Below are 23,082 nucleotides of genomic sequence, written 5' to 3'. Positions count from 1 at the left end.
TTTGCAGGTAGTGAGGGAAGGGAGCTAAGGTGGGCTCTCTACTTGGGATATGCTAATGGCCTCAAAAGAAGAGAAGCTTCATCTCTGTCTGCTCAGGCACTATTTTGACCATGTGCTAACAGTATTTTAGGGTAGCTTACCAGCACAACCCAGGCCTATGAAGCACATGGCACAAGCGCCGTGGGAAGGGACTCCCGCAGCCTAAGCGCAGCTCTGCCCACGAGCCGCAGCGTGGCTGCCGGCTGAGTGCCCGTCCATGCCTGCCGCTCTAGTGAGTGGGCTCGTCTCCTGGGGAGTGCTTTGCTTTCTTGGTACTCTGCCAGTGTGCTGTGCCACACACATAGGTGTTAACATCTCCTGCACAAAGTCATCGCCGTGGTGTTATGTTAATGGCAGACATTCTTCTCAGCTGTCTTGAAAAACTTCTGTCTTAAAGACAAGGATCACTGAGCAGCATCATGGTGCAGCGTTGGTTTTAATCTAATGCAGGCTGCGTAAATGCATGTGGTACTCCAAGCACTAGCAGCTGAGGAGGTTATCTTAGGTCTTCATCAGTGTGGAGGGGTGGGGCATGTCAAGGTCAAGCAGGTGGGCTGAAAAAAGATCATTTTGTAGTAAATGGCCTGGAAATGATGAAAACCTGGTTCTTTTCCTCAAAGCCAGGATTGGTTATCACCAGGAAACAGGAAGCTTAAAAGCAATGAAGTAGGTCCCCCTGGCTGGGAAAGAGATCAGCTGATGTTAGGGCAGGCAAGAATGCTGGTTCAGGGAGGCACAGAGGCGATGGCCACGTGCAGGTTAGGAGCGTGGGGAGAGGCTTGAGGCCTCGCAGCAGCAGCAGCATGGAGGGTGAGCTGGCTGCCGCAGGAGCTGCCAGTGGTTAGATAAAATGCCTTTTGTCCCAGTGTGGTTTAAGGCAAAGGCTTCTTGCGAGTTGCATGCTTTTTGGGGAGGTTTCAGATAAGCCCTTTCCAAAGAAGGGAAAGGGATGCCTGCAGATAAATGTTAGATCTGTATATGTCTATTAGCAGCCTAGCAGTGTAAATGCTGTCTGTAACTGTGGTCCTCTCTCTTGCCCCTCAGAACCGGAGGCTGGGCTCCCGCCTCGGTGCTTCTCCCTGCTGTCTGCTGTAGCTATGACACGACACTTGGGAGACAGCTAGCCTCGCAGTCACAGAAGATGCTTCGACCCAGCATGCAGGTAGGCAGCCAAGTGGCTACTTTTCTTTTCCTTCTTTGTTGCACTAAGCAAAGTCCTTGCAGGCAATGTGGTTCGTGGCTGGCTTTCCCCCACAAGGGGATGGGATTTATGCGGGATGGTGGGGACATACTCTAGAAGTAGAATCCCAGAGCTGAGTACCTGTATCCAGGTCTGAGTAGGGATGCGTAGGCAAGAGCACGGAGGCTGTTAAGGGACAGGAGGGCAGGCTGCAGATGAGCGGCTGCCTCAGTAGCCAGGGGCTCGTGCCAGGAAGAGGAGGGCAGGGTGCAGTGCCACGGTTGCCAGAAGGGGTTTGGGGAGCACCGCCGGCCCCAGGGGGGTGTAGGCAGCAGTTGTCTTGCCCAGGGGATGCCTCTCTGCTGTCAGTGGTGTCCTAGAAAAGACCTGTCTCGTGTCGGTGCCTGCTTTGTAATGGTCTGTCCATTGTAATGCTCACCAACAGTCCTGTAGAGGTGAGGGCTGTGCAAGGGAACAAAACCCGCTCTGTCTCGAAGCTGACTGTCTCTGGAGTCATGCATTTGGTCTCTTGGTTGCTCGTGTTTTGGAGTCTGAAAAGCTGGGGAAAAGCCATGAAGGCACAGGGGTTTAGGCTACTGATCTTGCTGTTTGCTAAGATTCCTGAAAAGTTTTGCTGTGGCCACGTGTGCAAGCTGTGCAAGCCTGCCCAGCAAGGATGCGATCAGTGGTGAGGATCCAGATGAGGAATCCAAGTAATGTTTTGCGCTTGTGTCTTTGGTGTCTAGGGCAAGAAGGCTCTGAGCCTGTTGCTGATGGTGCCAAGTAAGCTGCATTTGGCTCCCAAGGAGCCACAAAGGGTTTGGACTTTCTTCCCCTCTGTGCTTCTGGCCAGTGCGATGCATCCCTCCCTCTCGCTCCGGTCCCCTGGCGACGTCGCCTGTGGCAGCAACGGGCAGCACTGACCTCCCACACCGCGCTTTCCTTCGCCTCTGAGCTGAGCCTGGGCTCTAAGCCATCCCACGAGGCCGTGTTGGGACCGCAGTCGAGAGCTGGGGAAGGGCAGGGAGTTCCGGGGCATGAGCCAGCACATAGCATATGGCCGAGCGACCTGCCAAACGCACGGGAGCAGGATGCGTCCCAGATAAGGGACTGCAGTGGCACAGCACTAGGATGCTCGGTCCAAGCACTGACCCTTATAATGATGTCCCTGAGAGGACTGCTTATTTGACTGCATGATTTTCTGCTGGTATTAGAGCACCAGAGACCTGGGGAAGGGGGGGACACGGGGATCGTTAGGTGCTTGTGACAAGGCGTGAGACCCCCAAGCACTGTGTAGCACAGCTTTCTGGCTTCCTAGGCATTAGTAATTCTGTGCAGTCAGATCTGTAACAGAGGCTAGGACACACGGCTCCCTCTCGTTCCCTTTATTAAAGCAGACTCTGATTTAAAGCACTGTAGCGCTCGAGAAAACTCAGAACTGTTGTCTAGCGCCAATAAACTCTTCCTGGTGACATGCAGTACCTACCTGGGCTTTAAAATTTGTGCGTTCTGCCCCAAAGCAGCGGAAGGGCCAGGTTTTGTATGCTAGCCTGAAACTATGCGCCATGCCACGAGTGAGAGCGACTCTGTTCTCCAGGCAAATCCCCTCTGAAAGCTTAAGGCAATGAGAAAAGACCAAACAGTGGCAAACTGTTGAATTCCCACTGCTTCCTCTTAGTCCTGTTCCGGATAGCGCCAGGGTTACCGCACCCTCTTAGATCTGCAGCTACATGTCAGGCAATAGAGGCTGCTCCTGCCAAAGCAGCTCTCTACCTGACCCGGGCAGGTAGGTTAGATAAAGCCATGGGGAGACGGAAGGGAAAGTGCTACAAATGTCTTTCTGTAGATGAGAGACAAGTGTCATGTTTTTTCTAAAACGGGGTAGCTGTGTTATGCCAAAAACAGCCAAACGTTGAGGAGGTAGAGGAGGCGAAGCAGATTTTCAAGGGGAGTAGGAACAGCTTTTCCCATCCTCTAAACAGGGGAACAGGAGCAGGGCTTTAGGAGCAGCACCAGCCCCGTGTGCACCCCTCCAGTGCTCCAGAGCCAGTCCTGCCTCATGGCCAGCTCTTTCTCATCCTACAAGGAGCAAAAGGGGGAAATTAATTATAGGGCACCCAGAAGGGAATGCGCTAGCCGAGGAGGCAAACGCTGAAGGCTCGAAGCCTCTCCTCAAGTGTGCCTCGTCCCTCTGCGGGCTGGTCCTGCCCCACCCCCCAGCAGCCTTTCAGGCATGTGATGGGACACAGGCAGTGTAAGCAAGGAGGGTCAAGTGGGGCAACTTAGTGTAGTCTAGTGTATTGAGAGTTTAAAAAATAAAGTAAGACTCTTTAAGGCTGAAGCTTTCCATAGCAGGTACCCGGGCAGCCTGAGTGTAATTCCTCATCACCCCTAAAGTGATGGTTGTCTGGAAAAGCGGGGGGTGAGGGGGAGCCTTTGTGGTTCTGGCAGCAAAACTTGCCAGTGAATTGAGCCTGAGCAGGGATACTTTCAGAAATAGCAGTGTCTATGTTTTTCTGCGATGAGCAACTCCTCTCCCCCTCTTTTTCAACGAGCAGTGGAGGATGTATCAGAAATGCACGGAGGAGCCCTCCTTATGGAGAAGGGCACGGTGCCTCACAAATAGCAATGCCTTCTACCAGAAATCACCTCCCTCTGCCTCGCTTCTGAGCATAGAAATGTTCAACACAGGATCTCTAGGTAAAGAGCTGCTGCCCGTCCCCAGCCGGAGGGACTCACTTTCCCATCTGGCGAACCGGCTGAGGGGATGACCTGGCCCGTCTCGCTAGCGCATGCCCTTGGCCGCCCGGCTGCTACCGCTGCTTGTCTTGCTAGAAATGAACCCGCAAGCATAAAATGCAAATCTGACAGTGCCACTAGTTTGAGAAGGCTCTGGGAGAAACGGGAAGAGAAGTGGGAATAGCTGTAGGCAGAGATCAGCAGTACCTCACGTCTAAATGCCTGCCACTTTGAACGGGGCAAGTTGCAGGCGCCGAACGAGCTACGAGACGTAGCCAGGGCTGCTTCGCCAGCAACCTGCCTCCCCGCCGCCGCCACCCGCCCCTTCCCCGCCGGGCGCTGCGCTGCGCTGCGGGCGCCGAGGGGATGCCGGCCACCCCCACGCGGGATCCGCTCGAACCCTTGCAGGCGCGGAAGTTATTTTCCGAGCAGCAAGTGTGCAACTCGCCTCCCCCGCAGCAGACCCACGGGGGGGGGGGGGGGGGGGGGGGCTGCAGCGCGTCGCGCTGTCGCCGAGGCCGAGCGGCGCGGCCGGCTTCCCCGCCAGCCCACTCGTGGCACCAGCACCGCGGGGGGCCGGGGACGAGCGGCTGTGCGCGGGGCTGGCGGCGGCGCTGCCGCCCTCCGTGCCCCCTTTCCCCGTGTCGTGTCCCTCCCCCCCCCCCCCCCCCCCGCAAGCGCTCACCGCAACTGCCCGGGGGGGGGGGGCAGCGCCCCGCGGGGTGATGTAACGCGCCGCCCGCGGTATTTTGGGGGGCGAGGGAGGGGGGGCTGCGCCGAGCCCGGGCGTGCACCGCGGGGTGCGGGGGCGGCCTCCCCCCTTCCCGGCCCGGCTCACCTGTCCGTACACCTGGATGGGCTCCGGCGGGCGCGGCGCGGCGCGGCGGCTCCGCGGGGGCTCGGCGGCGGGCGGCGGGGCGCGCAGCAGCGCGGAATGGCCGCCCGCCGCCAGCAGCAGCAGGAGCGGCAGGAGGCGGCGGGGGAGCGGGTCGGCCCGGCGCGCCCCGCCGCTGCTCGGCGTCGCCATGTTCGTGCCGCCGGGGCCGGGCCGAGCGGAGCGGAGCCGAGCGGAGCGCCGCGCCGCGCCGCCGCCCGGAGAGAATGTGCAATGGGCAGCGGCACCGCTCCGCGCCTCCCCGCGCCGCTCCGCGCCCGCATCCCGCCCCCGCCGCCCGCTCCCCTCGGGGGATGCTCGGGGCCCCCTCCCCGAAACGGGGCTTGGCGGCCGCGAGCGGGTGTGTTCTCTTCTCTTTGGAGGATGCTTGGGATCCTAGTGAAATAAAAAGAAAGGAAGGTAAGTTAATTTAAACGAAATGAAGTGAAGTAGAATGAAATGGAACGACAAGAAATAAAGTCAAATAGAATGAAAGTAAATGAAATAAAGTCAAATAAATAAAATAAAAGCGTTGCAGCTTCTTCTGCCTGGGGGATGCATGAGGTTTTCCCGCCACCCCCCAAAAAAGCCTAGCTGCACTTTTCCTCCCATGCACACCCTCGGCAGCGTGTGCCCCTCAGCCTGGGACATGGGCCTAAAGCACCCCGGGATCGGTCGGAAGCGGTGTGATTGCCCATGCAAGTGTCCAGGCTGGGGTTCAACAGTGTTCCAGGCCTGGTTGCCACTGATGTCACCTGTGGCTGCATAAGGGGTGATTAACGTGAGAGGTCCCGTGGGGAGCCCCGGAGCATCAGGCGGGGGCAGGCCGAGCACGGTCTGGGTGCAGTGTGCCGGGAAGGACGGCGCTGGAAGTTGCCGGTTGCCAAAGAAAGCCCCACTCCCCTCTATTGCTGCAGCTAGCAATCTGCAGCTTGTACCGGTGATCTACTGCTCTTCTGCTCTTACCGTTTGTCTGCTGGTTTTGGGATGTTTGAAATTAGGTGACAAACCTGTGGCTGCACACATAGATGCCCACATATCCCAGGCCAGCAGCTATCGCGCACGCGTGGAGGAACCGCGCGCCCCATGCACGGGGATCCTGTTGTGACAGCGGTGCCCCGGACCCGTGTTGGTGCCACCGAGCGCGGCCTCACTCCCCGCAGCTCCTGGGGTGGGAGCATGGGGCCTTTCTGCATCAGGACCTGCTGGGTCTGCCAGGGGCAAAAAGGGGCGCGTGCTCTCTACAAGCATTACCCTTCCCTGGCATGCTGAACATGCTGATCAAACGTCTTGCACCAGGCGAGCAGGGGTAGACAGGAGAGGTTGTTGTCCTGGCACCGTAGCTGTTCTGGACACTTTAATCCCATCGTTGACCATGAGGAGGGTGGCCCGCAGCGTGGGATCTGCTTGGCTTGTGGTTTTGAACCCTTTCCAACCTCATGGGAGCTCTCTGCCGCTCGTGTCTGTTCCCGGAGGTCCCACTCGCAGCACGTGCACCTGGTCCCATTTCTTTCTCCAAGGCAGTGTCTAATTCATGTGTCTGGTAGTTCTGGCAGTTACTGATGTGCAGCCATCCCCAGGAAGCTATTTTAAAGGTCTACTGGCCTCATGCAGTGATGTGTTTTTGAGCGTTGGTTTGAGGCTCTGTGCTTTGTCTTACATTTAATGGGAAAGAAGAGCAGCTGGTAAAAACTTTGGTTTCCTGTAACTGAAGATTTATGAGGTCCATGCAGTCTATACGCATTGGGGAGATTGTCCTGTGGGTCAACAGTAATGCTTCGTGTCTAGTTTTTGTCAAGCACTGTCGCCGGGGGGCTGTTTCTGGTAAGCTGTTTTCCTGGCGATCGGTCAGACACACCGTGAGGTCGGGCTCCTCGCCGGGGCGCGAGGAGAAGAGAATAGCAAGGGACCCACCGGTGGGGTGGCTCAGCAGCCAGTAACATAGGCTCGGGTCCTTGTTGCTGAGCGTGCGGGTTGGCTGCGATGAGGAGCTGCATCTGCCTCTGGATGGGAAGATGAAGGCGTGGATGGATGTCGAGAGGAGAGAGGAAAAGGCGCAAATGATTTCATACATTATGGTGACAGACTTCCCCCTGGTACTGTTCTGATAGCCCTCAGAGCTCTCCACCCAAGTTTCTGCCATCTTCCACCTGGGCAGAGCTGGGAAGGTGAGTGCTGTCTCACCCAAGCCACCGGTGGGAGTGGAAAGCTGGAGGCCCCTAGGGTTCCTCCAGGCCCTCCCGCCACCTCTCCCACCCGTGGCACCCGGCAGGCGGGTTTGAGCTGTGCCGATGGAGCGGCTCTTTCTGCCCAGGGTCATTAGTTAGCTGTGTGCTCTCCCATAAAACACTCAGCATAGGTAACGCGCCCGTGTAGCCCTCGTAACTCACTGGCGCGGCAGAGATGATGCATGGTTATGCAGGGACGGCACAGGACTGCTGCCAGTGGCCACAACCCTGGTTTATCGGGGCAGGCCAAAGCGCTGGACTCCCAGACGCAGGGATTTCCCTGGTGCTGCCGCAGGCTGTGAGAGGCACCTCTCGTGCATCCCTTCCAGAGAGCGACTTGCCCTGTCCCTGCCCAGGGCTCGTGTGGCCGTACCAAAGGAAATTGTAATGTGCAGCCTTTTTCGGTGCTGGGCAGTGCTGTGTCCCAGGTGTTACGGAGCAGGGGTGGGAAGGGGGAGTGGGGATTTAAGGCAGAAGGAGAGCAGCGGGTTCATGCCCAGGTGGCAGGGAAGGACTGGGGCCAGCTCTACCCGGGCTCCCGGCAGTCAGCGTCCAGCTGTCCTGCCGACTGGAGGGATGTGCAGCTCCGTCTCAGGCTCTGCATTCGGCAGGAGATGTTGGCTCGTCTCAGCACTGTGCTTAGCGTGAATATATGGTCTGTGCATCTGAGGTGGTTCACCTGCACCCAGCTCCGCTCACGCCGAGCACCGGGGACATCACAGCCCATGCTTGGGCAGATACGTGTTACATGACTTGTCCGACTGAGATTGTGCCTCGGGAGTGTAGGATGGTGCAAGGAAAACAAGAGTCTTGCTTACAAATGCCAGGTGACCCTTCCTCTCTTGTTTTCCTCCCCTTCCTCCCTGCTGTTGGCGTGGTCTCCTTTTGCTGCTGTGTCTAGCCGGGCAAACCAGCTCGAGCAGGGGTCTGCCGTCCATTCTGCTGTGACGGGCCGAGGGGTCGCGCCCCGCTCGGCCACAGGTCCCCCCTGCCGAGGGGGACGCAAAGCGGGGGTGACTGTGGGAGATGATGGGAGAAGTGAGCTGTGCCTATTGCTCGGCCCCGGCTTGTCTCTGGAAGCCAAAGGTGTTTTTCTGGGCATAGTCATGCCACTGAGAAAAGGCCTTACCTGTTTTTTTTAGCCTCTTTCGTCTCAGAGGCGCTGAGAGCAGACTAACGGGTTGTGTCTTCTCTGCCTTGTGAGCCATTCCGGCATTTCTAATGTTGTCAGGAAATCTTCAAAGAAAATGGATGTGACCCAGCAGCAAAAGAACGGGAGCTTATAAATCCCGTGGACAGCCCCGAGGCAGTCTCGCTCCCCCTTCTTTTGCTTGCTTTAATAGCAGAAACGTTGTCCAGAACTTTCCCCGACGTGCTTTCACCTAGAAACCTAGTTAGTGTATTTCAATTATTGAGTCAATACAATTATAAGCCCTCCTAATAAAGCTTTTAGCGGTCTTGACTCAGTGTAATGTCCCTCCGGAGGACCGGAGGTCACCGTGGGTAAGGGCAGATTCAATAAGGGAGTTTTATTGCGTGGGAATCCTATAGCCGTTTGCTCTCTGGAGCGGACGTGGCGGGCAGGTGAGAGGGACCCAAAAGGGCCGTGGCGTCATTTCCCGAAAGCGCTGCCGTCTCTAAGCATCCGTCCCGTTGCCTGCGAAATGACCTGCTCTGCCCCACCAAATCCCCCCCCAAATAAGGAATAGAGGGAGACTAGAATAAGAAACAGTAAGAAACGAGGAACCGGCTTTGTAGCAGTTTCTAAATGGAGGAAATCAATGTGGGGGCAGTTTGCCATCTTCCTCCCAGCCTCTGTTTCGTGCTCCTCACAGGGCACTCTGAGCAACGCGACTGTCTGCTCACGCACAGAGCTGAGAAGTGTCCCCGTCCCCCCCGTGGGACTCCCTCCCGCCAGGTCGCTGTGGTGAGCACGAGGGAGAGAGCGGTAGCAAGGACCTCTCGGGTGAACTTCGCGCTGGTAAATGCTAACAGATGAATAGCTCTTTCTTTGCGGAGGGAAATACACATTTCCTTTGCCAAGGTATTTTTTTTTGTTTCTTGAAAAAAGAACCCGTCTCCTGCCGTAAAGGAGAGGGGGAACAGAGCAGAGTTTATTTTAAGGTCCATCTGGATTTCATCAGCAGCAAACGCTGTGAACTCCGAGAGCGAGGCGAGGCGCCCCCGGCCCCCCGGTTTTCCTTCCCCTCTCCCCCTCGCCTTTCCCTGGCGCAGCTCTAGAGGTCCCGGAGGGTTTAGGGCACCGCGGAGGCCGGAACAGCCGTCCCCCACAGAGCCTCACTGAGAGAGTGGATAGAGTTGTTTAAAGGACGCATTGCATGTTGCTGGAGTTGAGTCAGGGAGTAAAACAGCCTGCCCCGCCGTCGGAGTCCGATCTCAGCCCCGACGTGGCAGAGAGCTTGGTGCACGGGGATGCCGGGGACGAGAGCCCGCCGCTGCTGCGGGAAGAAGGGCCGCTCCTGGAGCGAGCAACTCAAGCTGTGTGCTGAGCGGGCAGGTCTCTGAGCAGGGCTGGCAATTCGCTTTTGTTCTGGCTCATCTGGGAAGCGAGAGAGCACGCCTCTCCTGGGAAAGCGGGCCCTTGTTGCAGGGTCGTAGGATGCAGGGAGCTTTCAAAGAGAAAATCACCTGGTCTTGGCAGGACCTGCCTTTAAACCAAAGGTCTCAGGGGATGGGACCTCCGAGCCCTCCCACCCACCTCGGGACCGCCACGCGTCACATTTTCGGGATCCGGCGTCTGCCAAGAGAGCAGAGGCCCGAGGAGCGATCCCCTCCGGCGTGGACAGGGAGCTCAGCATGGCCGAGTTGTGTCTGCATGCCACAGTGCCCGTCCTTTGGGAAGTTCTGCAAGGCACCGCTCTGAGCAGTCACTTCGATGTTGATCTGTGGGTCTTCTAGCTTTGATGTGAACAATTGGCAGCTTTTTTCCCAGAGGAGCCAAATCTCTCAATGGGGCATAAACTGAGCACTGCAGGTCACTAATCCTTTCCTTTCCCTCTCTGCACCCTCAAGCCAGGAATCCCTGGCTCAAAATCCCGAGCAGTAATCATTTCCTACAGCTCTCAGATCTCACCAGTTACAGAGCTCCAGCAAAGCTGCTCGTTATTGCCACAGGGGCGAGCAGTCCCCCGAGACAGCCAAGGAGGGAAAAGAGACAGGCCAAACAGGCGGCGAACGTGGGCAGGGACGGAGGCGGCAGCTAACTGGGGTGATGGACGGGATGGGACAAAACCCATGTCTGTTGTTACCCGGCACTGCTGGCCAGCAGCAGCCTGCAGCGTGACGATGCTTTGGGCTTAGCTGGACTCGCTCAGGCTAGGGTTTCCCCTCCTCTCCATCCGCGTCTAAGAAGGGCCAAAGCCTGGCAGCGGCCGCAGGCAGGGGAAGCTGTGCCCCATGCCATGGTTGTAAAGGTTCTTCAGTGATGATCCCCGCCTTCGGGCTGGGGCTCGTCAGCTGGACTCGGGGGGTGGTGAGCGGGATGGTCTGTATCTTGGGTTTAATAACCAGATTAGTGAAAAAGAGTAATCTGGCTTATGACGTGGCTGGCAGAGAGGGTTTCGCAGAGATGCACGTACCAGCCCCGTGGCTCAGCTCCCCCAGTACCCCGAGCGGGTCACCGCACCTCTCTGCCCCGCTGCACGGTCTCAGCAGTGAGGGCGATCGCATCACCCCGAGTCTCTTGTCACTTTATCCTGTCTGTAGGCGCTTGCAGCCAGGTGAATGACAGACAAGCTGGGAAGAAATTCCATGCAAACTAGGGCAAAATATGGTGCGGCCAGCAGCGCGAGCCCAACAAAGTCACGTTGTGCCGTGTATTGTGCTTGAGAAGCCGCAATACGTCCCTCCCAGTCCATGTCTGGCACCTGCCTGGCAAGCGAAGCGGGCGAGAGTAGGGATGGGGGGATTTCGGAGTGGCATCACCCCAATGGCAGGAGAGGGAGGTCTTGGTCCCCACGCGTGGCACTCGCTCCCTGGCACCGCGACAGTGTGGATTGCTGCCAGGCTCCCTGCACAAACGTGTCCCTGATTTATCTGCTCAAATGCCAAGCAAACGGGTTCGAGTCAAAACCCGGGGCCCAAATTCCCCTTGCGTAGCAAGAAGGCCTCGATGTGGGTCCCAGGGATGCTCAGCGGGAGGATGGAGGTTTTAATTAACCTGTGCGTAGCCTGAGGTAAAAGCCATACGGTTGAGACAGAGGCATGGAAATGCATTATCTTTTCCAAGGGAGCCATTTTCCAGGCAGATTGGCCTCTGTGTAGTTCCCAAAGTAAATCAGTCTCCCAAAAGATCAGTTGCAGCTATCTTCAGAGGAAGGTAGTGCTGTGTGGGAAGGATAGCCCCAAGGTTGATCCGATTCTGAAGGGTAGCAGGCCTGCCAAATGGAGCAGAAGGTACTTCTGGAGGGTACGCAGCATATTCATTTGGGTACACAAGCAGGAGACTCCAATCTTGTCTCAGCCTGCTTGCAAAGCGGTGTCACGCAGTAGGTGTCTGGAAGGACATTGTACCTGGAAAGGGATAGATCATCTGTCAAATCCGTAACGTATTTTGTCAGCAAGGCTAGCTCCTTGCAGGGCTGGAGGCTTCCAAGTCACCAGGCACGTGCAGAGCCGCATCTCGGCGCCTCTTCTGCACATCCGAAACCAGCGAGGCTCTGTCCGCGTGGAAGCGGACAGGGAGGCATCCGGGCACCCCGAGGACCAACAGACTTTGTGAGAGCCGGGTCCGTGCCACGCAAGCGCACTGTCCCTTTAGGGGATGGCTGTGCCAGAGATGCTGGGGTCAGATTTTCGCCTACGTGTAGGTGAACGGAGGCAAGGCAGAGGTTATCAGCCAAGCATTGTGTCCGTGTGGGTTTTGAATGGATTCAAGGGTAACAGGTTTGATCCGTGCCTGGGAAAAAAGGGAGATAGCCAGGGACTGCAAAGTGTCGCTAGGTCCGCTGCCAGTCTCTCGAGTTCTGACCGGTGACAAGGGAACCTCTCCTTTCCGGCAGCTTCTTGCAGCGCCACGGCTGCCGCATGCATTGTTGTTCGGGGCTGCGCTTTGTGGCAGTATGGCTTTGAGTCGGGAAGGTAAATGTCTCCTTGGGTATGTGTTGCCATCGTAAGGGAACGGCATCACGGGCGGCTCGCTCGGCGACCGGCAGGTCAGCCGCAGGGCAGTGATAACGGCGGGGTTGCGATCACTCCCACTCATTCTGCAGATGGTGCTAGCTGCTCGCGGGGTCGAAGGACAATGATGGTGCCCAGTCTCACACTTACGGCTGGCAGGATCCACTCCCAGCCGTCCTTGGCTAAGGACTAGTAACCGTACCTCGCTGATGAGCATGTGTTTTGCAAGAGGCACGGAGACTTCCTAGCGGGAGGGGTGTTGCAGGGGGTGACGTTCCCCGGGAGCCTGTCCCCAGCGGGACTGGACATGTGTAATGCAGCAGCCACATCCCTCTCCTGTGTCTGCAGACCCTTTTATGTAGCAATAAATCTACTGGAGCATTTACAGAATCCATATAGTATCTGCGTTTCAGGCGAGCATGGATGATTTTAAGTATCATTGGTTTCCTACGCATCGGCTGAAGTACATGTCCCTCCAGGCTCCGGTCACACTGTCCTTTTTAAAAAATGGAGCTGTCAAAGAGCATCTTCCTCCACTGGGAGTCAGCAGAATCTCATTCATGGGCCTTATATATATAGATAAAGTGTATATATATATATAAAATGTGTATATATATATATTTACATGCGTGGGTGTATCTTTATATGCATATATAAAGATATATAGTTATATACACATTTAGATGTGCATATAAATATATATCTCTATATAAAAATATGTATATAAATATTTATTATAAATATACCAAAATATATGTTTATATATAAAAATGTGTATATATATACACACATAGAAAATTGTACAGATTTATATATACATGTCTGTGTCAGGGTGTGGGTGTGTAAATATTTTCTTTAATGAAGAAAAGCCATGAGGTGTAGGGCGTGCGTGCACAGGGATGTTCCTCTCCGGATACCTCAGCCGAGGCAGAGGGCACGATTGTCAGGGTGCGGGGGCTCCGCAGAGCCTCGACGAGGGTTGCCGGACCGTGGTCCGCCACAGGCAGCGTCAGCCAGTTGTCAGCATCCTCTTGCAAATGGGGCCGGCCAGGGCCCGTGGCCGCCCACCGAGGACGGCCGTGCCTTTCTGCCACCTCAGGATGGGCTCTCGGGTAGATGCATCTGGTTTCAGGGGTTAGGTGAGGGGTGCAGAGCGAGGATGCGGGGCCGGTCACAGCCCCTGCTGCAGAGAAGATGCTGGCGCAGGCATTTAGTTGTCCAGGCAGATTCACAAAGAGTTGTCCAGGAAACGGTGCCAAAACCAGGCAGGCCAGGCAGGCGGGTCGGCAGCACAACCTGGCTCCCGATGAGAGAGATGGATGGCATTTCCGTGCCGTCAGTGGCCGTCGGCAGGTCCGAGGGAAGATGTCAACCTGCTTGTGGGTTTGGCCTCAGAGCCTTCATCGGAGGTGGATGGTGGTTGTACATGTTTGCTGCAGGCAGCGGCTAAGGGCTTTCACTGGAGGCATCCAATTGTTACGCTTGCGCATCGCGTGTTGCTTTTTGCGCCTGGGGTCTCTCTGAGAAGGATGGTGTTTAGTGTGCAGGATGCGGTACATGAATGTGCACTGCCTGATGTGTGGAAGAGCATCATGTACTAGATGAAAGGAAGCAAGCAAGTGCTCTGGGTGTGATGGGACAGGCAAGCTATTGCAGACAAGACTAGCAAGCTGGGGCACATCAGCAGCGGCAGAAAAGGCTCCGACATCAGGCAAAGTGCATGGGCGGGGGGGTCAGGGAACCGGAGCAGGAAAGGCTGAGGAGCGATTTGCATCTGTGCATCACCAAGAATAGCTCCCGAATCCCACCTCCGCCGCTGGCGGAGCACGGGAGCAGGCAGGTGCAGACTGGCAAATCCCCATCGATATCGGTGGAGTGGTGCCGCTACACATGGCCAAGAGGGTGTGCCAAAAGCCGGAGCTGAAACTGGGAGCGAGGGGCACTTCTGCAAATAGATGCTGTGCAGGCTAAGGGAAAGGAGCAGCTACACAGGCTGCCGTTTCCAGCGTGGAAAGCAAAGACGCTCGCCATAAATTGTGCTCCCGTCACCCAGCGTGCAGTCGTTAATAAGCCCATCTCGCTGCAGGTTTGCCAGCACGTGAAGCAGGAGCCATTATCTGCGTCTGCTGTCGTTTCCTCATGTAGAAATTACCATGCGGGCTAATTACTGTATGTAATTGTCACATTGGCGTACGAGCTGCCGCATTAGCACGCGCATCTCCCGCGATGGAGGCTCCATACTTAGCATCTGTCACAGCAGCAGTGGCCAGCCATCGTGGCTGGCCGGCAGCTGGGGCAGGGCGGGAGGAGAGGATAAACAGACACAACGGGTTTCGAGAGGGAGTGGCAAAGCCAAGCAGTGCAGCACGCGGCAGTGGTGGCCTCTCTCGGTCCTCCTTCGCCCCAGTTGGGCTGGCGGGGCTGCCGGGAGGTGAGGGGCGATACTGGCTCCCCTCCGGCGGGCAGCGGCAGGGCTCTGTGCAAGGGGGCAGGGATAAAGCGGCAGCCTTGATGGTGGGCATCGCTGTTGCATTGCTGTAGCATAGCGATGAGGGGCGCAGCTCTCTGTCACGGGCAGCCGAGAGCAGCAGCGGTACCCGCCTGTGGCGGCGGGAAATGGGGGCTCTTTTATGCCATGTGGTCCCGCCGCGCGACATGGCTGGGAGGAGGTCAGAGCTGGCTTTGCCGCCGTTTTCTCCTCGTAGAAGTGTGATGCTGATGATAGTAGGTGTGGATTCATGGCAGTTTGGGTCCTTGCCGGTCAGGCACGGGCGCATCCCCTTGCCGGGCCAGCGCTTGCCGTGAATATGGGAAGAGTATGTGTGATGAGTGGCCTGGGGGTTTTACCGGGAGACCCCCGCTGGGGTGAGCTACAGGGTCCAACATGAGCCTGGGGAGCCCTCTTTTTTTGCAATGTGCATTTGTGACTAGCAGAGGCCGGTGCAAAGTGCTGTGGGTCACAAATGCACTTTTGTGTGCTGTGCTTTTCTCTTGGGTTTAAGGACTTCTCCAAATGTACATCCTAATCGTCGTAAACTGCAGCAACTCAGAACCTGTGGCTTTATGTATAGAAGAGGCTGCATGAAAAGGGGCATTTGCTAAAGTAGTCACTTGCTGGGGATCCCTGGGGCATTTGCCCAAGCAGTCCCTTTGCGTCACTTAGGGCTCCACCGACCGGTCCTGCTGCACCACGTGTCTCCCCATCTTTGTGTGTAACTCGTTCTCTTGTGCTGCATCCAGCTGTCTATCTGTCCTTCTCAGCACACCGGCTGGCTTGCTGCTCAAGCGGTTGGGTCTCCTAACCCTGACGGGCCGCAGTGGGCTCGCCATTCTTTTGGGGGCCAGCAGGAAGCTGGGTCTCGGGCAAATCCCGTGGTGCTGAGGGGGCCTGCGGGCAGATGAGAGACATGGCGCTCCGGGGACCGGTGCTTAGCCCGGCTCACCCAGTGGCACGCAACGGTGCTGAGGTCATCTTCAGCCATGCGGAAATGGGTGGGAGATGTGGCTAGGTCGGGACATCTCCAAACCCTTCAGCTCTTGAGCCATGCCTTGTGGTCACTATTGAGGACCGCATGAAGCACCGGCCAGGACAGGTATTCAGCAGAGCAGGGGAGTTGCTCGTGCTGGCTGTCAGTCTGGGCACCCTGGCCACAGCTCTCGGGTTCAGAGGTCTTGGTCCGCCTCTGCCTTGTCTGCGGCCAACCGCAAAACCACACGTGGCGGGAGAGGCCTCCCAAGATAGAGGTTGGCGCGTCCGGCACCCCGGCCGCACCGCCAGCCCGTTCAATGCCGGCCCCTTTGGTGGGGCTTAACTGGGTCATGTCTGTAAGTGGGTGACCGGGGTCTTGTAATTTGCTGGGGTACCAGGGTTTAGAGGGGAATGAGGGGAGCCACGGGGTAGGGGAGTGTGAATCTGGGGCGAGGGGATGCAACAGAGTCCAAAGCGGCGGGCACACGTGCGCGCTCAAGACCTCCTCGGAGGCGCTGGGGTTGATGTCGCCTGGTCGCAAGGCTGCATGGCCAGGTGCCTCGGGAGGGAGGGGATGGAGGGACAAGGGCTGTCTCAGCCTGCGTGATGGGGAGCGGGCAAGCTGGGTGGGCGCAATGCAAGGACCACACCAGGATGGTCCTGTCAGGCTCTGTAGCTTTCTGTGCGTCTCATGGGATTGTCCTCAGCGTGCCACCATGCCTCATGCAGTCTCGACGGCTCCGGGACACCCTGCGCACGTCCTCTGGCAGAGCTGGCATGGCAAAGCTGCTCCTGCCTCTGGGCCCCATGCTTCTGGGGCAACGAGGAGGAGGAGGAGGAAGGCTGTCCACACAGGTGCCGCTCCTGCTGCCGGCGTGCCACGAGCAACACCCCCATCTTGTGGTAACAGCAGCATCAGGGTCCCAAATACAGAATTGTGTCTCTCTGCGGTACAGTGTCCCAAGGCCACAGAGGAGGACACATCTTGTGCCAGCGGCCTCGGCATAGCACGTGTGTGACCGGCAGGTCCCGATCTCCCTGTCCTCAGGCGTTGTGGTGCCGCAGACATCTGGCACGGATGCAAGATGCTCAGGCCGTGTTCAAGTAGGAGAAGGATCACGGGAGGCTGCAGGGTCTCTTTGCGCCAGGGGTGATGCCATTTCATTCGTAGGACTTTCCCGCAAGGTGCCGGCTGCTGAGGGTCACCGCTTGCCCTGCAGCTCCCAGGACAGGGTGCCCACTCTGGGGTTTCGGCGAGTCGGGGCAAGGCATTGCCGAGGCAGGGCTTGGCGTGGGCAGAGTGGAGGTAGTCGTCACTCGCCCAGGCTAGGGAAAGCAGCGTGCCCACGGTGGGATAGCAGAATGTGCCACTGAGGCTTGGGTCAGGCTTTTGACCCAGTCCTTTTTCCACTTTGCTCAGGGTCCCCTTGTGTGAAACGCCTGGCCCTGCCTTTGCACATGCATGTAAATTCAGCTCTGTCTCATGTGTGTATTGCTGGTTGTAGGGCAGCAGTCCTCACGAGGTTTAAACTTCACTTCCATGCGTGGCTTTTGGGAATTCATCTATATGTCTGGGACCTCCTTTGCCTCACTTCACCACGTTGTGCGGGTGGCCCTCACGCTGACCATGGGCGAACCCCTATGCAGCCCCTCACCTGGAGGAGTGCACGTGGCTCCTGGAGGTAGGCAGAGGGCTCACATCGACTGGAGGCTGATGGTTTATTTCCTCTGACCCGTCATGTGTCGCCTCTGTCCTGTTCCTCATTTTCAGGGGTGTGCGGTTGAAGCGGTCGAGCTTACAGAGGGTTTTGCCTTTGCCACAGTCAAAGGCAGGGCTTGCAGTAAGCATCAGAGCGTGAGGCGTCCCTGGGGTGCGGAGCAGCACGTGGCTTGCGGGCAGGAGCCCAGGTCTGGCGAGGTGTTGTCATGTGCATGGTGCCAAGCACGGGGAACTCGGCCCTGTGTGCATTTTGTGTTTTGGTATGTCCCGCTTAGCACCACCCGTGCACCGCAGAGGGAGCGCAACCTGCGCTCGGGTACCCTGGCACCGTGCGTGGCCAGAGAGCCGTCCGCTCTTTCCTCCACACCAGCTCATAGGGAGGAACGCACGTGGGCTCCCCCCCATTTCCTTCCTCCGAGGGATGTCCATAGCGGTTCCCTGCTGGGAGTACGTGACCCATGTACCGTGTGTTCCCTGAGCTGTCAGAACCAAGTGGTTGTGCCCTACCACGGACAGTTGCAGGGAAGCACCGTTAAATGTAAAAATAATGGAGACCACCCTCAGTCGTAAAGGTGCCAGGCGAAGCAATGCCTTTTGTACAGAGGCGCTACCTTCCTGGCTAAGGGTCAGGGTCGGGCGCGCATGCCAGGCAGGAGACAGGCTGTACAATGAGAAGCGCTCTGGGGAGGTGATGAAAGAAGAAGGGGAGCACAGAAATCAAGGTGCCCAAGGTACGTTTATGTGCGTGCGTAGCAGCGGCACAGAGCTGCTGTGAGGAGTTGAGAACGTCCACCCGCATGTTTGGCCGCGTGAGCATTGGCGTGGGCTGGCCTCGGAGCCAGCGAGGCGGAGGAAAATGCCGCTTGCGCAGCACGTAGAGGCTGGAGCGCGACTTGCCGTAAAAACGAGGGGCTTTGTCGTGGCTGGATAGAGCCATCAGGGCGACCCTGCCGGTCCTCCTGCCCGTGGCATGCAGCCAGTCCCCAGGGATTTCCCACGGGTGTTTTTGTGAGGGCCTGGGTGCAGGCAGGTTGTCCGCAGGAGGGACATCGGCGAGAGGCAGTGGTGGCCGGCGGCCCCCGGGGTGTCTCACCTCTCAGCTCGTGGAGCTGGGCGAGGTGACGACTCAGCCGGGCTCACGCGGCCCACCAGCTCCAATGTGGCCAGGTTTGGCAGTTGGCTGCCTCTTGCTCCCCAAGCATCTTCCCAGGGACTGTCTGCCCCGAGCCGGACATGTGCCCAAACCCCCTGGCTGTTACTGCCAGTGGTTTTGTGCACGTGGGGTTTAGGCGTTGGCAAGGCCATCACCGTGCACTAGGCTCAGTGAAGGCGGAGAGACAGGGTGATGAGAATGCCTGGAGCTCTTCCCAAGGGACTAACGTTGTTAGGGAGTCAGTTCCCTAACTGAGCCCAGTTGGCAGTTCTCTGGGCTCAGCCTGTGCTGGGACCTCGTCCTCTCCGAGCCACGCGGGGCAGGAAGCGACAGGGGTGTCAGCAGGGCCTCTGAGGCTCTCGGCATCCGTACCCTGTGTGCAGACAGGTCAAGTCCTCGCGGCCGCCCTGCAGGAGGAGAGGTCGCAGGGGCTGGCAGTCAGTGCTATTTTCCCTGTCCCCTTTGCCATTTCGGCAAGAGGGGAGGGGGCGATGCGCGTATTTGCTGCCAGCACGGCGCGGGGTCAGCCTGTCATGGGTGTCGTAGGGGAGAAATAGGGTGCTCCAGAAGGCTTCACATGGCATCAGGAGCGAGAGCAAAGGGACCAAACAGCAGCCAAGTTGGCAAGTGAGATTTATTGAATGTGGATTGGACCCAAAGGCAGGGCGACCGGATTTCAGCAGGAAGCACGCCAGGTGTTAAGAGGGAAAGCCATCCACGAACCCTCGAGTGAGGAGAAGTCCCCACCCTCGCCTCCAGGCGCCTGTTCCCTCTTCTTCCCCCCCTCAATGTTCTCAGGGAGCTCGAGGGTTCCATGGAACTCAAAGCTCATCTTTGTCCTATAGGCATGCCGTTGCCAGGATGTGTCCCATCAGTGCCCCGCGGGACGTCCCCAGGCAAGAGGAAGGAGGAGAGCGCATCAAGCGCCGAGGAGTCCCGCCGCGTCTCGAGGCCGAGCCCTCGCCGTACCGAGGAGCCATCGGGAGGACCCGCGCCATCTCTGAAAGGTAGGTGTTTGCGGCTTTTTTTCGTGAAATACAGCTCAGAAAAAAAAGTAGCGGCGTCAGTCTCTTGAATCGACTCGATTCGACTCAACTCGATGGACTCCACGATGGCAATGGCAAATCGGCGACGAAGGTGTGCAGCACAGATGGATGGAGACCCTGCCACGAGCCACGTTCTTGTTCTATTTGTGCCACATTCTTGTTCTTTTTGTAAAGCAGCAGCACAGTACTAAAGCAGCACAGGGACCTTAGCGGAGATCCAAAGGCAGCCGGGAGGGGGAGCAATAGGGGGAGCAGGGCAGGTCTGTGGTGTAGAGCGAGGCTGGACACCGCTGTTTCGGGAGCAGAGGTGGGCCAGAGCGCTCGCCGAGAATCGCCCCGCGCCGGACGCGCCGTCGAGGGACGGGGGCTCTTTGTCCGTGGGAAAGTAGTCTCGAGAGGCTGGGGAGGAACAGGACAAGATCCGGCCGGGGAATCTCATCCTGGAGAAGGGCTGGGCCGGGGGACACCCTACTCGGTCTTGGTGGCCAGGGGGCCATCGGGCACCCCCGGCCTTTCTCTCGGAGCTTACGCAAGTAGTCGTGGGGGCCTTTGCCCTCAAAGGCCGTGGGCTCTTGTAGGAGCCGCCGATCTTGTCCCAGAGGGTGAAGTACTGCCCATAGTTGTAGTCAAAGTACAAGTGGTGGTCGGTGTGGTGGGCTGAGCCGTTGATGACGTGCCGCAGGAGGCGGGGGACACGGTAGTCGCCATCGTGAATGGAGATGGTCCAGACGTTGACAAAGATGTAGAGGCCCAAGTAGGTGACTTTGTGCAGGGGAAAGAGGAAGGGGTAGACGTGGTAAGGCAGGCTCTGCATGAAGCCATCGACGGGGTGGAAGGCGTGGCTGGCGAAGGGCGTTGCGATCTTCCAGAGGTGGTGGGGCTTGTGGAAGCGCTGTGGGGAGAGGGCATGCCGTCAGTCCCCGAGGCAGGGGTGGGCACGAGTTCCGCACGGGCCGGCCCCTTTTAGGGGAGCCCCTGACCGGGGAAAGACTCGCCACCTGGGAGCTGAGGGCCATCGCCACCCAAAGGGTGGGAGAGGGACGTGTGCCCTAATGGGCTCTCAGCTCCTGTCGTGTCGTGGACCGAGGCGAGGCGAACACCTCGTTCAGCTGGGCTGAGCCTGCTGTTACCCCTGGGGCGCATGTTCCCCAGGAGGAGCAGCTCGGCCACAGCCACAGCATGGGGTGAGGGCTCTTGCCCGGAGCCTGCCGTCCCGTCTCATACCTTATAGAGCAGTTTGTGGTGGAGAGCGCGGTGTATCCAATAGATGCCCATGTCGGTGAAGAAGAGGAAGGACAGCATGCTGAGGAAGACGCCTGACCAGCCTGGGGGAACAGGGATGTTAGGGGCAGTGCCCACAGGCACCTGGAGATGGCAAGGGCCAGCGAGGAGCCGCGACGGCCCTTGCAGCGGGGGGTGCATGCGGGTTGCAGCGGGGTCTGTCCCGTCAAGAAGATGTGGCGAGAGGGTTGGATGGTCTCCCGTGACTCGGGAGCGTGTTTGTCAGGAGCCATGCCTGGGAAAAGGAAGGCCTTCTTTTGGGGAGGCGGGGCGCGTGTCGAGTGGGCCGTCATGCCCCGACCTCGCGGGGTATGGGTGCCTCCTCATGTCAGCATAACGGGAACTTGGGGTTATGACTAATAGATGGGACCAGCTCGAGGCAGGAGGTACCCGGTGGATTTTCTGGGGCTCGTACAAGGTGCGCTGTCATCAGGAGAAATGGAGGCATGCCGCCTGCGCCGGAGGGGAGAGGGCGCTGGCGCTGGTGGAGGGGTGCAGGGGAGCAGCTCACCGTACGGGGAGTCCTCGATGTTGTCATAGAGCTTGCTGTAGCCCCGCACCTCAGCGAAGAACAGGGCAACGGTGGGCACGCTGATCCAGGGGAGGGAGCGCAGCGCGTAGGCGATCTCCCGACGCACCTGGTTCTGCAGGGAGCAGCAGTAGAAGAAGAGGGGTCAGGGGGAGAGGGCGTACCGGGAACCAAGCAGAGACCTGAGAGCCCCGACGCCCTGGCCCCTCGCGAGGCAGGGAGGGCCGGTGTCTCGGCTGCCGGGCAGCCTTTGGCACTGGCACTTTGCTGTGACATCCGCGCTATGGTGTGGGGCGCAGCATGCCGCCCGTTTGGGAAGAGCTGTGCTCGGGGCAGGGCACGGCTGGCGCTGGGTGTCGGGTCTAATGCGTTGTGCCAGTGGTACTTGTTTCTGGTCAGGGATGACTGAGGGCCCCGCACAGGCGGGCACCGAGGGCCAAGGGGTGCGTTTGTTGTCACGGGCCGGGTGGCCGTTGAACTCGCAAAAGCGGTGCACCAAAATGGACATCAGTCCGCACGCGCGTGTCGGCGGCCAGCCTCGAGCCGTGACACACGTGAGCAACAATCGCCATGGTGAAGGAGCTTGGACTGCCATCGCCCAGGGAGCGATGTGTGCAGGGGAATGTAGGGCACCAGGGCGGGTGTCGTTGGTTTGGGTGTGTAGGGGGACAGTGTACTTTTGGAGTGGCTGGGGACCCCAGGGCCGTCGCTGTTTCTGGAGCGAGGCGGTTTGTGGTGGTCAAGGATGGAGAGCACAATGTGACGGGTGTATCTGTAGGGCTGGGTGTTTAGCGGGCAGGGAGACTACCCACACCCGGAGCGAGAAGTCCCGGCCTTGGGAGGACTGGGCGGTCCAGCGTCTCCGCCGGGCCCTGATGTCAGTGGCAGGCTCTGAGCTGGTCTCAGTGTCATCATGTCTTCAGGGGGTTTCTAGGGGCTCGGTTTAGTGGTCAAGGGGGGGGGCGTCTCGTGAGCAGTGGGCAGGGCAGGGGTTGTTACATGGGAGAAAAGCATCCCTTAAGGCGCAAGCAAGAGCAGATAGCAAACAGGCAGCGGGGACAGCCTGCGCCATGGCGTCAGTACGCGTCATTTGGAATGGCCTCCAACCAGGGGACGGCAAGGGGGACACTGGTGGCACGTGGCGCGGGCAAAGCGGCACGCGGTGGGGCGCCAAGGGGGTGGCGCGGGGCGCACCCACCTCTAGGAACTGGGGATGTTTCTTGAGTTCGTGGTCAAAGATGAAGTAGTAGCTGAGGGTGCCGAAGAGCAGGTAGAGGGCGAGTGCCCCCAGGTTGGTGATGACGAAGAGGCTGAGGAGCTGGCGGCAGGGCTCACCTTCAGGCCAGCTGGCGGGGTACACGTAGGGTGTGAGGAGGTTCCGGTCGGCAGCGTCCAGGACCAGATCCATGGCGGCTCCTGCAAGAAAGAGAGATGGTTGATGTGACCAGTCACAGAAGGTGTCCCCTGTCTCTCCAGCCCCTGTCCGTCCCTGGGGCCGTAGGGGCCTGGTCCAAGCAGCGCAGAAGATCGGGCACCTGCTGGGGCACGGGCAGCAGGGTGCTGGTGGGTCATGGCAGTGCAGAGGTTAGCTGTCTGTCCAGATCACCTCAGCCGGGTCTGGGAGACGTAGGTTGTGGGGTATAAAGCATGGACCATGGAAGATGCAGAAGTGGGGGGGCTCCCCT

At 58.4% G+C, this 23,082-nt stretch overlaps 1 protein-coding gene across 1 annotated transcript; it reads right to left on the bottom strand.

Annotated features, from left to right (window-relative positions):
- Positions 1–20,014: 20,014 nt before the first annotated feature.
- On the bottom strand, positions 20,015–22,805 carry SC5D (sterol-C5-desaturase). The gene is given in 6 exon segments (XM_050911023.1): positions 20,015–20,096; positions 20,099–20,158; positions 20,161–20,479; positions 20,812–20,912; positions 21,380–21,512; positions 22,596–22,805. Coding segments are annotated over 6 exon segments (864 nt in total). The 3' UTR covers positions 20,015–20,055.
- Between the last annotated feature and the right edge of the window lie 277 nt (positions 22,806–23,082).

This window comes from Gymnogyps californianus, chromosome 25 (genome assembly GCF_018139145.2).
Source record: "Gymnogyps californianus isolate 813 chromosome 25, ASM1813914v2, whole genome shotgun sequence".
Lineage (NCBI taxonomy): Eukaryota > Metazoa > Chordata > Aves > Accipitriformes > Cathartidae > Gymnogyps > Gymnogyps californianus.
The sequence above is the reverse complement of the archived record's forward strand: the minus strand, read 5'-3'. Positions and strand labels throughout refer to the sequence as shown.